This window comes from Corylus avellana, chromosome ca3 (genome assembly GCF_901000735.1).
Source record: "Corylus avellana chromosome ca3, CavTom2PMs-1.0".
Lineage (NCBI taxonomy): Eukaryota > Viridiplantae > Streptophyta > Magnoliopsida > Fagales > Betulaceae > Corylus > Corylus avellana.
The window spans coordinates 12668339-12690371 of NC_081543.1; the positions used below are offsets into that span (position 1 = coordinate 12668339).

Here is a 22033-nt window from a genome sequence, read left to right on the forward strand (position 1 = left end):
TCATTTCTCCCAAAATGTCAATCTCCAAGCAAGGGTTAGGGACAGAACTAAAAAAACTCATTCGCCTCTCCCATTTGTGTGTGTATATATATATTGGCCTAAAAAATTAGGTTTGACTCGCATTAAAATTTGATTTGATCTCTCATTCATATTTTGACCTTTTCTTATAAAAAATTTCGGCTCCGCCCTTAAAGGGTTCGACGATGGTTTATAGGTGAGACAAAGCATTTAGCCTTCCATTTTTGTGGAGGCAAAATCTACCGGAGTATGTGTTATAATGTGTTATAATGTCCCAAGAGAACTAGTTATCCATCCCGCTATATTAAAGTCATGCTGATGGTGACTGTGAAGTGACAAGGATTAAGGTGTGGTAAGTAAAAAATAATGGTAGTTGGTGATCCCAATTATTGAAATAGGCATGCTTTGACATGGACATTTCTATGTTTATAAACTTTGTTTATTTCTTGATAACGACAAATTTGTATCATGAGAGTTGATATCTGCCGAGATTTTTTTGTCACTAAGAATAACTTTTGCTGATTTTCTGAAGATAAGATAACTATTTGATGAAAGAAGATGAGATCTTTAAGAAAAATATCTTGGATTATAGTTTATAAAGTCAAATCAAATTTTCTTGTATTTTCTTTTAGAGACTACAAGAAGAGTTATTTTAAGAATAATTTTTCCATTTAAATAAGAGATAGCTTTGCCATCCAGACTCATCATATAGAGAGCTTTGCAGTATAATCTGCCCTTGATTTAAATAACCAAAATTTTGTCCTTGAAAGGGACTCCTTTATCCTCAGCCTGCAGGCTGCAGCATAGCTATCTATTCGGATTGGAGGATGCCCCCATTATTTCAAACATTCTTGGTCTTCTCGGCTCCTTTACTAGTTAACCAGCCATTAACATAGATATCAGTATGAACATCTGTGTTCACAATATTATTTAATGGGTCGTTATAACCAGTTCTACTTGTTAACTTTCTCAGTATTCAGCTCTCACACTTAAATTTTCTTTCTCAACAGAGCGAAAAACCCTCCTTTGTCATTTTTTTTAAGGGATATTCTAGCCTGTTGGTCTACTTCCTAGTCTTCGTTTTCTTAGTTGTTAGTTTTTTTTTTTTTTTTTAATTTTTATTTCCTAGTTGTAGTTTGTTTGGTCTGTAATTTACCTCGACTGCTTGGTATGTTTCTGTTGTTTGCTTCTATCTCATCAATCAAGAAGAAAAAAACAAATCATCATAATGAGACACAGAAAAAAATTTAATCATGATGTATTACATAAAAAAATATTTTTTATTTCCTAGTTGTAGTTTGTTTGGTCTGTAATTTACCTCGACTGTTTGGTATGTTTCTGTTGTTTGCTTCTTCTATCTCATCAATCAAAAAGAAAAAAAAAAACAAATCATCATAATGAGACAGAAAAAATTTAATCATGATGTAAACATAAAAAAATATATCGTGGAAAGATTATTATTATTATTTTTTCATGAGTGTTGATAGATTTCTTTAAACCTGGTGCTCTGCAGCTCTGTGCTTGTTTTGCATGGTGGGTGGCCTCTTTGTCACATTAGCCCCAGCATAAATTACCAAAAAAGAAAGATGATAAAGTGGATGCTTTCCATGTTCTTTCTTTCTTTTTGGGGAGAGAGTGATAGATTTAAAAGTTTACTATGGGCAAAGGCCCATAGTAAATATAATATTACTTATTCATGGGTCTTTATGGGCAAAGGCCCACAACCGTGGGTCTCCTCAACCATGGTGGAGACTCATAGCCGTGGAGGTGGAGAGTCTCTGTCAATGGAAACCCGTGCTTGAGTGTCTTCTCGGCCATGGAGCTTTTGAGTGGTATTTTGTTGTTAGTTGAATAGAAAGTGTGGTATTTTGTTAGGATTAAGAATATAAAAGATCGTGTGAATTTCAATTATGAAAGATATTGTTATTATTATTATTGTATAAGAGTATAATTTTGTTGGAAAATAGAATTTTTATATTTACAAAGAACTTTTTTTTTTAAAAAAAAAAGCTTCATTTTAAATTGCATTTTGTTCATTTTTAGAAAAAAAAAAAAAGTCAAAATAAATTTTTTTACCAAATGAACCAATTTTTACTTTGCACAATTCTTTTATATATTAAAAACTTTACAACGTAATCCAAATATGGTCTAAATGTGTGTTGAGTAACTTGAATTCAATTGGTGCGTTTTTAGGTCATAAAATTTGATACCCAACAATTTTCTTGATCGCTAAGCTGAGGAGAATCCCCTGTATAGTAGTGAGGTTCCTGCAAAACAAAAATAAGGTCAGAGGGTCTTCAGCTGAGGTCGAAGACTCTTTAGTGCTTAAATTAGCATATTTATTTTTAGATAAGGCATCCATGACCTAGTGTGTTGAATGAGATATGCGAGAAATGAGAGAGAGAGAGAGAGAGAGAGAGAGACGTGTATGTAGAGAAAACCCATCCAGAGAAGACCTATTCTCCTTCTTCTTTTCTCATTTTATTTAAAGATCCAACCAAAATTGTTACATGTCCCTCAATGATTAATGACATATTGTAAATAAGTATAAGAAAGAATGGAGCCCACTCTGGGAGATTGTTTTCCCCCTAAAAGTTCTATATCCAATGTAGATTGATCGGTCTAAACTATATAAATGGGCCAGAAATCCTAATAATGACAAATGGTTTTTATATTACTAATTATATAAAACAAGCTGGAAGGTAAAAAAAAAAGCATTTATTTTAAGTGGTAAAAGAATATGTTTAGCGTATTCCGTGTATAATAAAGTTATTTTTTATACTTATTTTATATTAATTGATATAATAGTGAAATTACCCTCTTGAGAAACCCTAAGCCTTGTGAAACCCTAAGCCTCCCTCTAGAGCGCCGCCACCTCAGGGGAGGAGGGATGCCCGTTGCGGGCATCCCTCCTCCCTTCCTTGCTTCCCGATTTTTGTTTTAGGTTTGTTTCTGTCATTGGTGTTTTCTGTTCTGTTGTGCTTGTGTTCTCTCTCGGTGGGTATTGCTTTTGGAGGTTTTCACTCAAACTCTCCTCCTCCCTGTTTGTTTGTGTGTGCCGCCGATCTCCTCCGCGCTCGCTTCGCTGCTCACCGCTCGCTGTCGGGTCTTTTCACGTGCCCCTCCCGCGGCAAGCTTTTTGTGCCACCTTCCGCGGCGGTTTCCAACCAGCTCGCGATCGGTCTCCTCCGGCTGCCGTGACCCGCTTTGAGTATTTTTGCATTTATTTTCCTGTTTTGTTGTTTTTCTGTTTTGTATTTCCTTTGAATTCCCTTGTATTTGGTTTTATTTGCTGTAATTTCTTTTCCTGCATTAGTTTTATTGTTCCCTTTTATTTCCCTGTATGGTTTTATTTATGCTTGTAATAAGGCTTTCTCCTCCTGCTTTGTTGCGCCCGGTTGCTACCCAATATTACTGGTCCAAACTTTTGGGTTGTAGATGTGAAATTTATCCTGGCTTTCGAGTCGAGGAGGATGAGTATCGGCTTGTGGGTTTTGCTCCTAAGGTTGAGAAATAAGTATCGGCATGGGGGTTTTGCTCTCAAGGCCGAAGAATAAGTATCGGCTTAGGGGTTTTGCTTTCAAGGCCGAGGAATAAGCGCTACCTATGCATTAGATGGTGTCTGTTTGATGCAGATCTGAGTTTTCAACCTGATATTTAGTCATAGGTTAGCGGATGCTGTGTTTTGGTTGATTTGGTCTGTTGTTGATGACTGTATCTTTAGCTTCGACTATGATTTACTTCAGAGCTTATTGCTCTGTTTATAAGAGCTTTAGGCTCACAACTTTTATCAATGAATGAGTATGATATGTTTCTAAAAAAAAAAAATTGATATAACATATTTTTAAGTAGTTTTTTATTTTTTATTTTTTAATTTAAAGTGGAAACACACCAATTAATAGGCATGTTCGGACTTCGGACTTCGGAGGCACTTCATCACCCACGTGTCATTCGAAGAACTTATGCCACATGGCGTGAAGTAAGAAATTCACACGTGAAATCACATGGGCCAGAATTCGACGTGGACTCCATTGAATAGTCCTCGAGTCGGTTCACGTGGGGCAGGTAGCCCACGCCCCAAGTTAGCAAAGTGTGATACTGTACTGTGGGAAACAAAGAAGCAAAAGGGAGGAGATGGACCTCAATCTTAGGAGACCTTGCTGTTTCTCTACACTTGACTTCACCCATCTACAATGGCTTATTATTGTAATGTATTTTGAATTTCTATATAAAATGACTAATCAATTTTTTTTTTCCTTTTTAAAATGACAGTTTATTTTTTAAATTAAATGAGAATCATTTGATAAATTTTTTAAGAGAATAAATCTATTTTTTTTTTTTTTTAAAGTTGAAAAGGTGTATATATATATATATATATATATATATATATATATTTTAGTGTTTTTGTGTTTGGATTTATTTGTTAATTCTTTTATTTTTTAATGCATTAATAAAATAGAGAAGAAAAAAATTAGACGAGTGAATGAATATATGATATTTTTTTGGGGTAAGTGAACCATGAAGTAACACGTCCTTTGTAAATATTCACAATATTCAAAGTCTCTCATTTTAGTGTATCGAACTTTGATTTCCTTCCATTTTTTTTTTCTTTTGTTAGGATTTAACAAAAAATCCTAACGAAAAAGTGTGAAATTACTAAAATATCTTTACTGAAATTATTCATTACACCGTTTAATTTAACTGCAATATGTAATGAAAGAAAAAAAATAGAAGGAAATTAAAATTTAATACACCAAAATAAAAGATTTTGAATATTAAGAAGCGTTTACGAAATGCGCGTAATTTTATGAGATAAGAGAAATTATTATTATTATTATTATTATTATTTTGAAAGTGGCTATTGAAAAACAAAAGAGACAACTTTTACAGAGGCCAGTGGTAGGTGGACCTCAATATGGGCCGTGGGCCCACATTTTTTGTTTTTCTACATAAATGAGAGAATGAGTATGAGGGGATGGACCTCATCTTATCTAAAAATAAATAAAATAAAAAAAATCAGGGGGGATGGAGACAAAATTGTCTTGTTTCTGTGATACAGTTGATTAGCAAAGTGAGGGATTTGACAGAACAAGACAGAAGAGTACCATGTACTCCCACTTCGAACACTGAAACGCGAAAACCACATGCACCGCAAGATTACCATTGCGGCCACGGCCCTGGTTTTGGGAACGTGGGTTTTATATTACAAAGCCTCTAAATCTCTAATCATATATATACATATAACCTCAACTGTTTCCAATAAAAAATAAGCAGAAAATAAATGGACTCTTTCTAATCTTTTTAATTTTAGAGTAAATAAATAAGAGAAGAAATTGTCTAATTACACTAATTGTTTGTTTTGTTTTTGTTTGGAATCCGTAGAATATAAACTTTGTAGATCTTACGAATTAATTTAGAACTAATAATCAAAACAATCACTTTGACTTACTAACCTTAGTAGTGTTTTATATCACTTACAAGTGGCAAGTTTCTTACCAGTATGATTAATAGTTTAAATGATATAGGTCACTTTTAAATGTCGATTTGCATGAATTTCCTATTAACTAGGAAATTTGTCTCTAACCTTTAAAAAGTTTTTTTGTTTTCCTCAAAATTTGAAAAAGCATCATGTGTCTATAATCTAGACAATAACAATGTAAGAGACAAAGAATCAAGATCTTCCACAATTCCTAGATCATTGTCTAATTCACAATTTCTTAAATTTTAACTATAAAATGGCTAAATTTTTTATTATTTTTTTCTATTCAGTATTTATCATCTTAATATTTAAAATATTTTGTCATAATTTATTTTAGTCTATTTTAGAAGTGAAATGTGAGAAAATTTTAATAATTTAATTCATTTAAAAGATTATAGAGAATTATTTGAAATGAAAAATAGCTTGCGAAAAATAGTAGTATACGTCTAACCAGTGAAATCCACGCGTCATGGTGTGATCAGCTCATGATCACGCTCTGCTCGTGACTCTTCGATTTTTTTCTACTTCTCTCAGTCAGTCTACGCCTTTCTCTCTCCCCCAAAAAAGTAGCCAGCGCCGACCCCACCGGGCGTGCCTACGCGTCAGCCACCATCACGTGCACTCTCACAACGTGGCATCATCTTCTTTGGCCCACAAGTCAACCCGTCAGCAAATCCAACGGTGAACAATCACGTATATATATATCAAACCCCAACTCACCCGCCATTAGAAAGCTTTTCCTGACAACTAAATCAAAAGCGAAACGAAAATCTCATACTCATACCGATCAGCCATGAGAGTTGTTCTTCTGAGAACCGGTTCGGTCCCGGTTCAGCCCCATCCGACAGTTTCTGGTTCGCCTCGAGTCTCCCTCTCCCGGCACGACTCCGTATCAGGCGTCTTCTCCGGCGAGAGGAGCTCCCTCGGTTCCCCGAGGATCTCCCTGCATTTGGACACCAATCGCGGGAGAGACTCTTCTTCAGGGAAGCGGATCCGCAGAGTGTTATCGGAAAGCGACGTTACCGGGGGCTCCAAACTGGGCGGAGCCGGATCCTTGTCGTTTCCTGCGAGAATACCAGAAGAGGAGTACGTCTCGGAAAGCGTAGACGACGGACTCGTATCGTTATCAAAAGGCGTGGGAATATGGCCGGAGAGCGGGATTCCTCTGGAGGACCTGGGATTCTCCGGCGGAGGAAGGAAACCAGGCGTCGAAGGCGATCACGGAGCCGGAAACGGCGACGATCGGAGCAAGATCGGCGCGTACTATCTAGAAATGCTGAAATCAAACCCTGGCGATCCGCTCTTGCTTGCAAACTACGGCAAATTCTTGCACGAGGTAGTAGTTGGAAAGATCTTGTGCTACAATTTCACACAAAAAATGAAATAATATTATAACATAAATCCGATCATGGTGAGTTTATTGACTATAAATGTGGAATTGATAGGTGGAGAAGGATTTAGCGAGAGCAGAAGAGTATTATGGAAGAGCGATATTAGCGAGTCCAGGAAACGGACAAGTGTTGTCTTCGTACGGAAAGCTAATCTGGGAGTCGCACAGAGATGGAGAGAGAGCCAAGTCTTACTTCGATCAGGCCGTTTATGCCTCCCCTGATGACTGGTATATTTTTTTTCCCTCCTAAAATACACTTATCGTATTTGTTCTTCAATTTTAATTTTTTATCACATATTTTGAGTATCCAATTCTTGTAATTCATTATTTTGATCTGTTTTAAGATAAAATTATTAGCGAAAATCAGTCGCCTGAAATTAATTGAATATAAAATAATGATTAAATTTTTAAATGAGAAATTCTAGGTATTCTCAATGACCTAGAATTAATTACTTAATTAACATTTAATTAAATTGGTATATCATTAAAAATTAAAGATGTTAATAGAACTTTGTCGAGTTATAAGAATATAAGCATATTCTACTTATTTATTTATTTTTAATTATCACAATTTTTTTTATATATTTTTTTTTAAACATATAAGATGGAAGTTTGATTTATTATTTAAATCTGTAGCATGGTGATGGGGTCGTATGCCAACTTTATGTGGGAAGTGGAGGACGACGAGGATGGGAACGAAGAGAGCACAGTACTAGCCGGAGCGTCACCGGCTCTAGTTTCGGCTTTTTAGGAGGTAGCTCTTTGGAGAAAAGCACTTTTGAAGAACTTTGCTGTAGTTCATTTTGTGTAATAAATAAATAATATGCTACAACAACTACTAAGTACTAACCTCAATAACGCATAGAATAAAAGAGCTTGAATAAATTATGTGGAATATATGAGGTATGGACCCAGCTGGAAGCTACTAGGGGAAGGGCTCAAGAGGATAAGAAAAAGAGAGGGTGAATGTGTTCTTTTTGTTTGGTATTGTAGATGAGATCTAACTCATTACTTTATATTATCTTCTGTAATGTACATATAAATGTGTATACATTATGCAATCTTGCCCACTTCAATTCCACAACTTGTTTGTTGGCTGCCTGACTTTATGTTCAGTGACTGACTTTTAATATGATGAATGGGACACGACCCAAACATGAGTAAAATTTTTTAACTTTAATTTTTTAATTTTATATTAAATTCGTGTTGGGTTCGTGGGTTATGTCAAAAATTGTTCATTATATCACCTATCAAGTTTGAATTGTGTCAATGTATGGATATAAGACCATACATAGGATTAACAATCCATGAAATATGTATGTACTTTTTGTCCAAGTAGCACCATTGTATGACATAAAAGGCAAGCGAGAAATATACAAAATTGATTCTATGTCCTTCCAGGTCCTTGTTTAAGTTGTTTTGCATGGATTAAGAGCCAAAGAAAGCTTTTATTAAACTTGGGGCCTCATTACTTGAACATTTTGTATCAGAGTTTACCATCTAATTATAACTAATATACTTTAATGGACTTGCTTAACACTAAACAAGAATTTATATATGTCTGGTTTCCTAGAGAGAGAGTTCTCCCCCTTTGAAAGCTATCCCTTCCTTCTGCCGTCCTCTAAGGAGGGAACATTGCACATCAATATGTCCTATATAGATATGAGAAGAGATGGTCGTCGAGATTTGTCAATTCCATGTTCCCATGTCCTGCCCTAATTTTCATAATGAAGCTTCCATGACAAGGAGCCAAGAATTCCTTCAAGTGTGTGGTAATAATTGCATTGCCCAGATGTGATACATGTTATTATATAACCTCTGATTCCTCCAATTTGAAATGAAAAAAGCAGCTTGAAAATACTCTTGGCTGATAAATTTTTCCCGTCAGATTTTGATCATGGTAGCCACATTTTATTAATTTGCAAGCCAAGCACAAATAACATATATATTGCTAACTGGTAAGAACTACATGTAAATAGAGGATTCATATATATATATATATATGGTTAAAGGTTCTTATCGTCTTCATGCACCCGAAACATCACCTTTCACCTTCTCTTTTGCGGGATTCAAAATCTTGCGAGTACCAATCAGTATTTTGGTTATGCTACTCATGGTCTTGGAAGCCAACTTTCCCTTGTCTTCTATTTTGTTGCTCTGGAAACCAGTTGACATGCTTTGTTGGTCAAGCAAAGTAGATTTGGAACATGTGACGGGGATCTGCAGATTACTGGCCGGTTAGCTATTATAATCACAATCATTCAATAATGAGATTCATTTCTTGTATAAAATATTTATATCTTAATTTTCTTCGTTTTTGTTAAGCTTGGTGTTCAAAAATCTCACTGTATTAGGGATAAGCTCCAAAATGGCAATATTAATGTTTTCTTTCGTTTTTATTTTATTTTTCCTTTTTCTCTAATACTAATTTTGATGGACCAAATCAAACCCACTGGGCTGGAGAAGAGGCCCATTTTAGAGGGCAACTGGCCCAAACCCAAATAAGCTTTTGAACCCATCTCAACGGCTGCATCCAACGAAGCCAGGTAGAGCACAATTCTTCCCCCAATAGGAATGGGAGGAAAGTGACTGTCAAATCAACAAGATTTCTATAAGTCCACGGTAACATTAGGAGTAATACTAGAAGGTCTACTTATGTCCTACTAAGAATAATGTGACTATTAAAATCATAATTGAATTTGTGATTAATCAGTAATTTACATCTCACTTCGTCCATCATCCGGGCAACATTAAATGGAAACGGATTATTTCCAATCTTTTTCATGGAGAGTATCCATTTAGTGCAATTAAGAAAGCATATTTGTCCAAAACATTTTGCCCAAAAAATGTAATTGGATCATAAGTGAAATGGGGAATAGGATACTCTCCAGTCCATTTTGGATTAGAAAATATTCAGTTCATGACTAGAATTTCTTCTTCTTAGAAATTTTAGAACCACAAATGAGACACATGTCCCACTAACAAAAAATAATAATAAAATACTATTTCATATTAAAAAAAATATATAAAATATAAAATAAGATAATAATGGGTGGTTGGCCACTCCATTGGTAGTAGCCGGACCACCCTAGTTGGGAGCTGGGATGGCTTCGGCTACCCCATGGCCCTTGGGGGTGGTTTGGCCACTTTTAAGGGCCAAATCTTAAAAACAAAAAAAAAAATTCGTTCAGTCCTTGGGGGTGGTCCGGGCCCAAACAAATTTTTTTTATTTTTTTGAGCCATTCTTTGGGGTGTTGACCACCCCATGGGCCTGCTGGCGGCCAAATTTTGTTGGGTTGTGGGTGGTCCCATTTAATTCAGGTCATGGGTGGTCAAGCCAACTTAACCCCAATGAAGGGCCAACAACCCCTCATTTTTATTTTTTTATTTTATATTTTTTTTAAATAATAAATAATATTTTATTATTATTGCTAAGAGGACATTGCTCCTATTTCATTCTGAATTTTTAAAATCATACCATTAATCAATATCTACCATTTAAAACTACCAAAATATCCTATTCAGTGAAATTGAGAGGGTCTTTTCTGCATTAAAATCAATTCCACTTCTGGAGCCATAGCACTGAATGCTGTCTGACCCGTAGCAAGAGAAGGAGGCAAGGACACCCATCCTTATCGAGCCGATAAGCCACCTCTTGAATAGCTGTTACCGATAAGCCACCTCGTGAATAACTGTTACAAGCAATCTTGCCACAAGATGACACATGACAGGAGGGTATACTGGAACCACTCCACTCAGAAAGGTAAGTATAGGTATAGGGTGAAGATAAATAGCACGCCGGTAAAATATATATATATATTTTTTTATTAAAATATTAAAAAAAAAAAAATTTGCTGATTGGTGTTAAGAGCACGTGCGTGCTCTGAATCACGGCTCGTATGTATAAGATGGCTTGAAAGTAAACCTCTCGCCAACACACTGATATATGCAAAATTCATAGGGCCTCTGAACCCCAAAGAGCATTTTTAGGAGTTTTATTGACCTAGGCATTGGAGGTATCTCTTGCCAGCTCACTCCAACATGCCTCTAAACCTCTATCGTGTGAGCTTTTGCAAGAGAAGTGTACGTGGAAGTAGCTGAGCGGATTTCGGCCTTATCAAATTTCATTTTCTTTAGTACTGTTTGACTTTCCTCGTTTCTAAACTTATTGATATATAAATGTTACCTTCTTTAATCCAGGCTTTGATGGAGGATCTTTCTGATTGTAGAAGCTTTGCAATGGAGCTGTTTTACGGGTGGAAGTCTTTCGAAGTTTATTGATCTCCAATTCCTCTCCTTTCTTCTGTTTCTGTATATATATATATATATATATATAGATGATGATCTTAATATATATTCTGGTATCGCTAAAAAAAACAGTAAAAAGAAAGAGTACATGGCATACCTTAATGGTATTGACTTGTAAATACTTGCTTTCGACCTCCTTCACTTGTATCATTTCCTTAGTTTTCGGACCCTCCTATCATTTGGAAAGGCAATGAGGAAACATGCATGTATATCACTTTTATAAATATTAAAAATTAAAAAAAAAGTTAGGTTGTTAGTAGTTGCTAGATATTATATTTTTATATAACAATTATCCAATAATATTGACATAACATTTCAAATCAACAATTGAAACTTCTTTTTATGTAACAAAAAATAATTCAATGATTAATTGGAGTTGGTGTGTGTTACGGTCCATAACTTGGTGAATATATATAATAATTATTTATATATTATAATTATTATTAAATAAGTTTGTAGCTTATTATTCTTATTAGGAAAATAATGAGACTTGGTCATAAAACAATATCTCTAGTAAGAAATATGGGATTTGTCTCCCATTAGAATTATATTTTTTATTTGCATGTATTTTTATTTTTGTCATGTAATAGTCTATATAAACCTAAGAATGATTAATAAAATATATGAGAATTTTAATATTCAACTTTATTAGTTGTTTTGAGAAGTTTAGGGTTGCTCAAACTAACCTAAAATTAGGAGGTCCAGATTCTTTGAATTATCCTACCAAACCCTATCAAAATCTATAGCTCTCGTTAATTATTCATCTCTTGTCACCGAGGCCCATAATAGTGATAGCCTTGTTAGATAAATCTATGGTATTTAATATTTCTCTATTAATGCTTCCAATAAAATCTAACATCCTCAAAATCTGTAAAAAAATAAATAAATAAAAAGTCAATAGAACTCACCTCTATCCTTTTATCAGCACGTTTGGTAGTTGTAGCGTTAAGCTTGGTACTACTTGTTATATTAGCACGGGTAGAATTGGCACGTGTCAGTTTAGAGGTTTCTCCGGCACTAGCTAAGGATTCAACCCTGTACCATTGGAATGTTAAGTTAAAGAAAATTTAAGAAAAACGTCACTTAATACCACTAATCCTTCGTTACTTTTACAATTATAACCTTAATTTTTAAAAAGTGTAAATTTATTAATATCATATTTTAGAAATTTGCAATATCAATTCTTTCGTCCAATTATATATATATATATATATATATATATATATTTATTTATTTGGATGATCAATTACAAATTATTATGGACTTACTTGTGATTTATACTGAAAGATTTGGATAGTTTGGGTTGTGGGGCCTTGAAATCAATTGAACCCCGTTTTTCTTTTGACATTCTTTCCTCATTTGCTGCAGAAAAATCCATTGAACATCGTCTTTCCTTTGACATCCTTTTATCAGTTGCAAAAGAAAATGGTTGAGGGACCGTGTGCTTTTCCTTGGCGTTTCTTTTTGAACCTTGTTTTGATTTCTTTGATGAATCTGTTTGCCTTTCTCCATCTTTTCCACATAATTTAGATCTCCCAACACTTATTTCTACCTTATTTTCATGCCTTTCTTTCTGTATATCCTCGGATAACTGGTTCTTCTCAAGCACAGGAGTGTCTTTTTCTGCTTGATCAGCTTCCACTTGTTTATCAGGCTTTTCTTCTTCAGTCTGCTCTTGTTGATGATTTTGTAATTTTTGTTTACTGTCTTTCTTCTCTTCCATACTGGGAAGACTCTGTAAGTAAGAGAAAAGTAAGGTTTATAGATAGTTCAAACACACCCATAAACTCAAATACTGCATTAAATAAGAAAATGCATGTATGTATGTATTTATGTATGTATGTGTGTAAAAATGTTCTTTATTAAACTAACATGTATGCCTCCGGGATCAAGGATCAACATATGTCGCTGCTAGGTTGCTATGTAGTACAATGTTAGCAGGGAAACAGTACACACGCTCAAGTGTATAATTCCTGACTTGGCGGTGAAAATCACCACTAGATTTAGGATAAATCACTACTAAATTTTGGATATAATGATGATTTTCATTAAAATGTCGGAGAGTATAAATATACTTGGAAGTGTGAGAGTGTGTTTAGCATTTCTCATATTAGAAACTCCATTGGCTCGAGAAGATTTAGTACAGAAAATTAAGATTAGAAATTGCTGAAGAAACAAGAAACAAACCTTGGGAACTCTTTCTCTCTTCCTCTTGACTCTTAGGGTATACTAAATACTTTGTGCTAAACTCGACACTAAATACTGCTTCTGGGGAGGCTAGTCAGCTAATTAACAATAAGAATTGAAAATGAGGTAGTTGTCATTGAATATGGAAAATTACTTGGTGTTTCGAAATTGGTGCAAGTGGCAGCAAGGCAATTCACATTCAATTTATGTTAATACTGAAATTAAGCAGCCTCATGGCTTTGTCTTCATGCATCTTGGCAATTGTATTTGGAGCACTTTGGCATATAACATATTCTATTGTAATTAGAGTTCTAGGCCGGCAATTAATTAAATTTGTAATTTGGATACCCAATTCTCAAGCTTGTCCAATGAGAGAGAGAGACTTTTGTTTTTAATCCAAAAGTAACTAAAGTAAACTATGCAGTAAGAGCAGTCTTTCTTCTCTAAGCCCTCAGGTTAAGAGTGGAGAGGCACCGCTTTAGCTACACGAATTGATACTAATTGTAATCATTGACAAGATTTTGATTCGAACCAACTTTATTTTTTTTCATTTTGTGCTCAATTAGCTAGAGTCCATAAGAGTAGACTGAATTGTATTCAGTGTAGAAATTAGCTCCCTCTCCCGATAACATTGTCCAAGGAATCATATATATATATATATATATATATATAAAAGCTGAATTACTCTCATAAATGCCTTAATATTGCGATATGTAGCGTGACCTATTTTATTTGTTTTTAAGGATAAACCGGATTTTAAGGCATAATTTTGGAACCGATTTTTTATAGTGAACCGGTTATTAAATTATCTTAATCAAAGGCATTTAATTATATTTTAATAATTTTTCTTATATGTGATTTCATTAAATTCAAACATTTAATGCACAATATTAAGTATTATTAATGTTCAAATCAAGTAAGGAAACGAATAATACAAATCAAATTACTATGTATTAATATTTTTAGTCACTTTAATATTTTTAATTCAAATTTAGAAAAGGTTAGAGAAGACGATTTTTTTTTGTCTACATATACTTTGTGCATGTAATAATAGATAATTTATAAAATAAAAATTATTATTATTTTTTTTTTCTAAATAATAAGCCATTGAAAAACAATTTGGTTAATAATAGATTATCTACAAAATAATAAGGCCTACAAAATAAAGCTCTCCCAATTATTTCGGATTTTTTTTCTCTCTCTTTCTCTCTCTCACCGATTTAACTTCTTCATTTTTTTTTTTCCTTTTTTCTTTCTTTCTTCCCGCGTCTCTCTCTCAACTCTTCAAATATAACGACCTAAAAAAATCAACTTGAAGTAATTCCTGTTCTTAATCTTCCATGTGTATGTTTTTTATTTGAGAAAAACTACAACTTCAAGAATTAACTTCTTTCTCTCTCTCTCTCTCTCTCTCTCTCTCCACTCTTCAACAATAATAACCTAAAAATTCAATCCCGAATTAATTCTTATTCTTAACCTTTCGAAAACGAAATTTTTTTAAAAATCAATTTTTAAAATCATATTTATTAAAACTGCAAACAAACCCTGAATAAGAATAACACAACCCTCTCCGAACAATTATAATTGAGTATTAACTGTATTTGTACGTTGTTTATTTTTATTTTTTTTCAGTTTGTTCTTTGATAAAAATTGCAACTTCTGAATTAAGATAATAAATTGGTTGGATTTTTGGTGGGATAATGGAAGATTATAGTGTGTTTATTTGATTTTTGTGCAAAAAAGGAAGAGACTCTTTCGAAACACTAAAGAGATAATTAAACATTGAACCTGAGAAGATTTATCTGATGGTGTTAAATGTTGAGTGCAATATCTTGTTTTATTAGCTAGGTACTCATAAAATAAAAAGATTTTGTTTATTTTTACATTATATTTGACTCCGTCTAGGGTTTCTATTTAATTGAAAATTTTGTTGCTTGAATTTATCTTTGTGTATCTATGTATAAATTTTTCACGACAGTAAATTGATTATTTTTATGTTTGTTTCTCTAGAAAGTTTCTTTGTATTAAAATATAATAGGTATCACACCAATAAGATTTTATGTTTTAATTCACTTAAATATTTTATTGGATTGTTTTTTGGTTTTTGTGATTTACTCGGATTTTCTAGCATTTTTTGAAAGTGTAGAAAAGATCTATTTGATTGCATTAAATATTTAGTGAAATATGTGTTTTATTTTGTATTAAAAAGAAAAGAGAAGATTTTGTTTATTGAGTGAAGATTTTATTTTGATTGTATCTCAAACATTATAAAGATGGAGCATACTGTTCCTTTGGTTGATTTGTTTTAATGAGGAAGCAATGATTACTATTTAAAAAAAAAGAAGAAGGAATGATATATATTATTTGTAAAATTTTGTTTATTTTACTCTCTATTTTTCTGAGATGATTAAAACTTTATGAGTTTTATTTGTATTGAAATATAATAAGTATCACATCAACAATATCAGAGTTTCCTACTAACTTTCTATCAATAATTTGATAATTAGAATTCAAGTTTTCTTCTTGCTATTTTTTTTTCTTTTATACTTTTCATTATGTACAATTTTTGGTACACTTAAAAAAAGAAAAAGTACATGTTCAGTAATGTACTAGTGTATAACATTTAGTATATATTTTCATTAAAATAGGCATGATAAATTTTTGCACACACCTATTTTAACTTATAATGAAAAGTAAGATGTGATGCGTTTAAGTTTTTAAAATTAAATTATAATGAAGAATCCTGCACATAGCGTGGGTTATGTGCTAGTAATATATAATATATACATCGGATTATGTTACAACAGTTTTTCATGTGTCAAAATATCAATTGAAAGCACCTGAAAAAGGAGAGAAGTATGTAAAAGAGTTTGTTGCTGTGAGCCGACAAGGGCCGACTCTGATGCTTAAGTCTAAAAAAAAAAAAAGGGTTGATATAGAGCAAAGTTTTGGGAGGAAACAAAAGTCCTCATCTGATTTTGGATTCTTTTTATAATGGTTTGTTCTCAATTGCTTACCTTTAATTCCTTTATGATGATGGTCGTTGGAGTGGCTTATTCCTCATTCCTCCACTTCTCATTGTGCCTTGCGCTTGAAATCGAAGGCTTACGAGGTGGTTATGAAAATTGCCGATGGCGTGGAAGTGATCAGAAAGAAAATCTTTGTGCCGATAATTTGGTGAGCTTGGATCAATGGGTTGGTATGACAATTACATGGGCTTGTTGGCTCATAAGACACAAATTAACTACAAACTGGTTTGTAGCTAATTCATACAAATCACTCTAATAAAGTGACATGTGTCCTTAAAGCATGTGAGAAACACTTTTTTTTTTTTTTTTTTTTTTTTAATATCATTAACATGAAAATAAGTGCTTTAAAAACACATGTCATCTTATTAAAGCGGTTTGTATGAATTAGCTACAAATCATTTTGTAGCTAATTTCTGTCCACCTTCATATAGGGTTTCAAGAGAGATCAAATGGGTGACAAGTGTCCCTTTGGAAGTCCCATGGAAATTGCCCAATGAGATCCAAGGAAGACCCCCCATCCGGCCATCCAGGGAAAACAACAAGGGTGCCACGTGGCGGGTGACGTCATCTTGATGTCACCATACTTAGCTCACATTGGCTTTGGCTTTTCCCCTTCTGGCCACGTGGCAGGGCTGACATTAGCTTGAAGATGCCACATAAGCTGCCATGTGAAACCACTCAACATATACTTTATAGGGTAAAGTCCACTTAACCCACTCAAATTACCACTTCAATGACAATCTACTCTCCAAACTTTCAATTGCGACAATTTACCCTCCAAATTACCAAAACGATGACAATGTACCCCTAATTTAAAAAAAACGACGAAATTACCTTTACTAAAATAAAAATAAAAATACAAAAAATTATTTTTTTTTCAAAATTTTAAGGGTATTTTTGTCTTATTCAAAATTTTATAGGATTAGTTTCATCATTTTGCTAGCATTGGGGGGTACATTGTCATTGTTTTGGTAGTTTATGGGGTAAATTGTCGTAATTAATAGTTTGGAGAGTAGATTATCATTGGAGTGGTAGTTTGAGGAGGTTAAGACATCCCCTAATTATTCAAACCATTCACTTGTTGATGACTACACGAGGCATGAGAAGATCAAAATTAATAGGACAGTGCAATGTATTAATTAGATGGAAAATCAGTCTAATAATAATTCAGGTCAAGACTTATAATGAGATTGTAATTGAGATTACATGCATAAATTAATATGACATGGGTATAGGCATATATGAGGTCATTTATATCATATTCTCTAATTAAATATGATTCAAAATAAATAGATTTGTAGTTCGGAGAGTGATATAAATAGATTTGTCAGAGTCAATTGGACAGCATATTTCACCATCTGTTGGGCTTATTAAAATAGGTTGCCTTGGCCATTTAACTAACAGTAATGTTATTCTTCACAGCTACACTCATTTTACACCGGTTGATGCTGCGTGTTTTAAGTAATTAATACTTTTGTATTTTTTTAAGTGGTTGACATAATTAGAAGCTATTTAAAATGCGTTACAAAAATCAGTATTAAATAAGTTAGGTAAATGAACATGAAAAGTAAGATTACTCTTTAACTATTGCCTATATGAAGCCCTAAGTAGCAATCGTGGGATGTACATGAGTGTGCTGTTCAAAGCAACTCTCTAGACTGGCAGGCTAGAACTGTAGTGCCATTCCAAGTGAGCAAAAACTAGAAAAAAGCTTCTAGGGCAAAACAACATATTTTGTTTTTCTTCAATTTGCTAAAGGATTGGTTTTTGTTAACATTTTTATTTTATTTTTATTTTTCTGTTTTTCAAAACAAAAACAATAAATTAAGTATTCCTTTTTTTTTTTCTATTTGAAGATTTCTATTCCTTATTTGTACAGAAATTAAGTATACCTATTGGGTCAACTTCCCTAGCTAGCAATCTTGATAGCAGCAGATAAGGCCAAAATGATGAACTTGAAGCAACAAAACAAAACTATCAAGAACTCCAACAAATTGCAGATATATATAACCAATGAATTTAAACGCATAAGCTTGAACCAAAACAAAACCAAGGCATGGATGGAACATATGTACATCTAAAACAGTGAGATACAAGTTTTGTTCTAAAATACAAATAAGAGATCACGGCATACCAATCATCAAAAAATTTGGAAAACTGAAATTAAGTACCACATAAAATCAAAACTCGGTAAACCATCTCCACTTTTACATCCAAAATCAGCTGCAACCAGAGGGATTAATCCAATTTAAGAGAGATAAATCACTCATTATTGTTATTATATTAATTAATTTATCATTTCCTATATATTTACATTTTCGAATTACATGATAATTTAGTATGGTATCAGCCCAAAAATCTTGGGCATTATAGTGACGCGTGACAAGTGTCCTTTCAAAAGTCCCATGGCAATTGCCACTACTTCACTATGCAAACGTTGCAGGACTGAGATAAGCGTGATAGCAAGATGGTGCTATCGAGCGTGGAGGCAAAGATCATTCGAAGTCACAAGTGACAACAAGATGGTGCTGCCGAGCGTGGAGCCGGAGAGGGTGATTAATGTAGATGGTGAAGGATACAGAGGTCAGGAGAGGGTGTCGATGTCAGCACCGACGTTCATCAGGCAGAGCTCATCGAGCAAGCTCCGACACTTCTCCTAGGAGCTCCGGGCCGCATTGGTGTGGCGGCTCTCATGGAGCCATGGCCACGCATCACCTAGTCCGTCGACCTCGGCAGTGGCTCAGAACAGCGCTGGATATGAGAATAGCTATGCCTTGGTGCTGGAGGCTCGTGCTCGGTGGCGAAAACTAGCTCAGATTGATTGGAATCGATCTAGTGCTCAAAAAGTCCTACGTGGTCTCAAATTTACAAGTACTAAAACCAATGATGCCGTCGATGCATGGAATCGAGTCCAAAGCAACTTGAATGTCCTTGCCAAAGACAGCTTTCTCTACCGCGTTGTTTTTGCACGATGCAAAGGTACATTCTCAATTGGGATTGATAAGTATTTTTTGACATTTACGATTTTTGTGTTTTTTTACAGAAATGAAAGATTCCAATGAGTTTGGTTTGGAGATCTTCGATGACTAGAGCCGGAGATGAATGCTCAAGGTTGACAAGTGTAAAAGGAAAAGCAAGTCGAGCCCATCGACCTGAATTTCAATTCACAGGTCAACCTTGAGCCTTCATCTTCGGCTTTAGGCATTGAAGATCACTAGACCAAACTCCTTGGAATTTTCTATTTCTGTGAAAAAAAAAAACAAAAATCATAATCCACAAAAAATATTTCTTGATCACGATGAAGAATGTACCTATGCATCGCGCAAAATCAACGCAGTAGAGAAAGCCATCTTTGGCCAGGAAATTGAAGGTTCTTTGGACTCGGTTCCATGCATCGAGGACATTATCAATTTTGGTACTTATAAATTTTGGACCATGTTTGGCTTTATGAGCACCAGATCGATTATGATCAATCCGAGCCAATTTCTGCCGCTGAGCACGAGCCTCCAGCTCCAAGGCGTAGATGTTCTCCACTCCAGTGTTGTTTTGAGCCACTACCGAGGTCGACAGAGTAGGCGACACATGGTCGTGGCTCCACGAGAACTATCACACCAGTTCGGCCCAGAGCTCCCTAGAGAAGTGCTGGAGCTTGCTCGACGAGCTTTGCCTGATTGATGCCGACGCCGACACCGACACCGACACCCTCTCCTAGCCTCTCTATCCTTCGTCATCTACATTAATCACCTTCTCTGGCTCCACGCTCGGCAACACCAACTTCTTGTCACGTGTGCTTCAATGATTTCCGGCTCCGCGCTCAACAACGCAATCCTGTTATCATGCTTGACTTCAACAATCTCCGTCCCATCAAGTATGAATTCACTGGAAGCTTGCTTAGGAATATTGTCCAAAGCGCAACCCCAATGGTGGTTAGGAATATTGTCTAATGGCGAGGAATTAGTTCTAATGTTCTATTCGAAGCCCAACGGCGTAAGATGGTGCTGTCGAGCATGGAGCCAAAGATCGTTGAAGTCACGTGTTACAACAAGATGGTCCTGCTGGAGAAGGTGATTAATGTAGATGGCAAAGGAGACAGAGGTCAGGAGAGGGTGTCAATGTCAGCGCCGGCGTCAATCAAGCAGAGCTCATCGAGCAAGCTCCGGCACTTCTTCTTGGAGCTTCGGGCCGCTCCGGTGTGGCGGTTCTCGTGGAGCCATGGCCACGCATCGCCTAGTTCGTCGACCTTGGTAGTGGCTCAGAACAGCGCCGAAGACGAGAATAGCTACACCTTGGCACTGAAGGCTCGTGCTCGGCGGCGAAAACTGGCTCAGATTGATCAAAATCAGTCCAGTGCTCATAAAGCCCTACGTGGTCTCAAATTTATAAGTACTAAAACCGATGATGCCGTCGATGCATGGAATCGAGTCCAAAGCAACTTGAATGTCCTCGCCAAAGACGACTTTCTCTACCACGCTGACTTTGTGGGGTGCATAGGTACATTCTTCATCGGGATTGAGAAGTATTTTTTGACATTTACGATTTTTGTGTTTTTTTTTTATAGAAATGAAAGATTCCAAGGAGTTTGGTTTGGAGGTCTTCGATGCCCTAAGTCAGAGACGAAGGCTCAAGGTTGACAAGTGTAAAAGGAAAAGCAAGTCAAGCCCATCGACTTGAATTTCAATTCACAGCTCAACCTTGAGCCTTCGTATCCGACTCCGGGCATTGAAGATCTCCACACCAAACTCCTTGGAATTTTCCATTTTTGAAATAAAAAAACAACAAAAATCATAATCGACAAAAAATATTTCTCGATCACGATGAAGAATGTACCTATGCATCGCGCAAAATCAGTGCAGTAAAGAAAGCCGTCTTTGGCGAGGACATTGAAATTGCTTTGGAATCAATTCCATGCATCGACGATATTATCAATTTTGGTACTTATAAATTTTGGACCATGTATGGCTTTATGAGCACCGAACCGATTCCGATCGATCTAAGCCAATTTCGGCCGCCGAGCACGGGCCTCTAGCTCCAAGGCGTAGCTATTCTCCACTCTGGCGTTGTTCTGAGCCACTACTGAGGTCGACAGAATAGGCGACACATGGTCATGGCTCCACAAGAACTAGCACACTAGTTCAGCCCAAAGTTCCTGGGAGAAGTGTCGAAGCTTGCTCGACAAGCTCTGCCAGATTGACGTCAGCGTTGACACCGACACCCTCTCCTAACCTCTCTATCCTTCGTCATCTACATTAATCACCTTCTCCGGTTCCACGCTAGGCAACACCATCTTCTTGTCACGTGTGACTTCAACAATCTCCAGCTCCACGCTCAGCAGCACCATCTTGCTATCATGCTTGACTTCAACGATGTATGTCCCATCTAGTATGGATTCACTGCAAACTTGCTTAGGAATATTGTCCAAAGCCCAAAGCCGACGGTGGTTAGGAATATTGTCTGATGGAGAGGATTCAGTTCTACTATTTAGTGTTAAAATAATGATTAAGTGATTAAAATTATCTCTTCCTATAAGCTTAAGCTTTTGAGATAACTGGTAATTTAACATGGTATCAGAGCCAATTGTCCTGAGATCAAACCTTGACTCCATCAATTCATCCTCCATTTAAA

General features: G+C 35.2%; 2 protein-coding genes across 2 annotated transcripts; one reads left to right on the top strand and one right to left on the bottom strand.

Moving 5' to 3' along the window:
- Positions 1 to 6224: 6224 nt before the first annotated feature.
- LOC132175567 (uncharacterized) lies at positions 6225 to 7988 on the top strand. The gene is made up of 3 exons (XM_059587541.1): positions 6225 to 6833; positions 6943 to 7115; positions 7524 to 7988. Exons 1-3 carry the CDS (start codon positions 6291 to 6293, stop codon positions 7636 to 7638), a joined length of 831 nt encoding a protein of 276 aa, XP_059443524.1. The 5' UTR covers positions 6225 to 6290; the 3' UTR covers positions 7639 to 7988.
- An 876-nt stretch (positions 7989 to 8864) lies between these two features.
- LOC132176640 (protein WVD2-like 3) lies at positions 8865 to 16684 on the bottom strand. Its single transcript, XM_059588903.1, has 6 exons — positions 16400 to 16684; positions 12464 to 12930; positions 12104 to 12230; positions 11293 to 11367; positions 11074 to 11196; positions 8865 to 9107 (listed from the first exon to the last, which is right to left on the bottom strand). The coding sequence occupies exons 2-6, from the start codon at positions 12916 to 12918 to the stop codon at positions 8913 to 8915; spliced, it is 975 nt and encodes a 324-aa protein (XP_059444886.1). The 5' UTR covers positions 12919 to 12930; positions 16400 to 16684; the 3' UTR covers positions 8865 to 8912.
- Positions 16685 to 22033: the final 5349 nt, after the last annotated feature.

Coding starts and splice junctions, on each gene's coding strand:
- LOC132175567 (XM_059587541.1), top strand. CDS start 6,291: ATGAGAGTTGTTCTTCTGAGAACCGGTTCGGTCCCGGTTCAGCCCCAT. Junction 6,834..6,942: donor ACGGCAAATTCTTGCACGAG/GTAGTAGTTGGA, acceptor TGGAATTGATAG/GTGGAGAAGGATTTAGCGAG. Junction 7,116..7,523: donor TATGCCTCCCCTGATGACTG/GTATATTTTTTT, acceptor TTAAATCTGTAG/CATGGTGATGGGGTCGTATG.
- LOC132176640 (XM_059588903.1), bottom strand. CDS start 12,918: ATGGAAGAGAAGAAAGACAGTAAACAAAAATTACAAAATCATCAACAA. Junction 11,368..12,103: donor GTGCTGATAAAAGGATAGAG/GTGAGTTCTATT, acceptor TCCAAATGATAG/GAGGGTCCGAAAACTAAGGA. Junction 11,197..11,292: donor TACAAGTCAATACCATTAAG/GTATGCCATGTA, acceptor ATATATATACAG/AAACAGAAGAAAGGAGAGGA.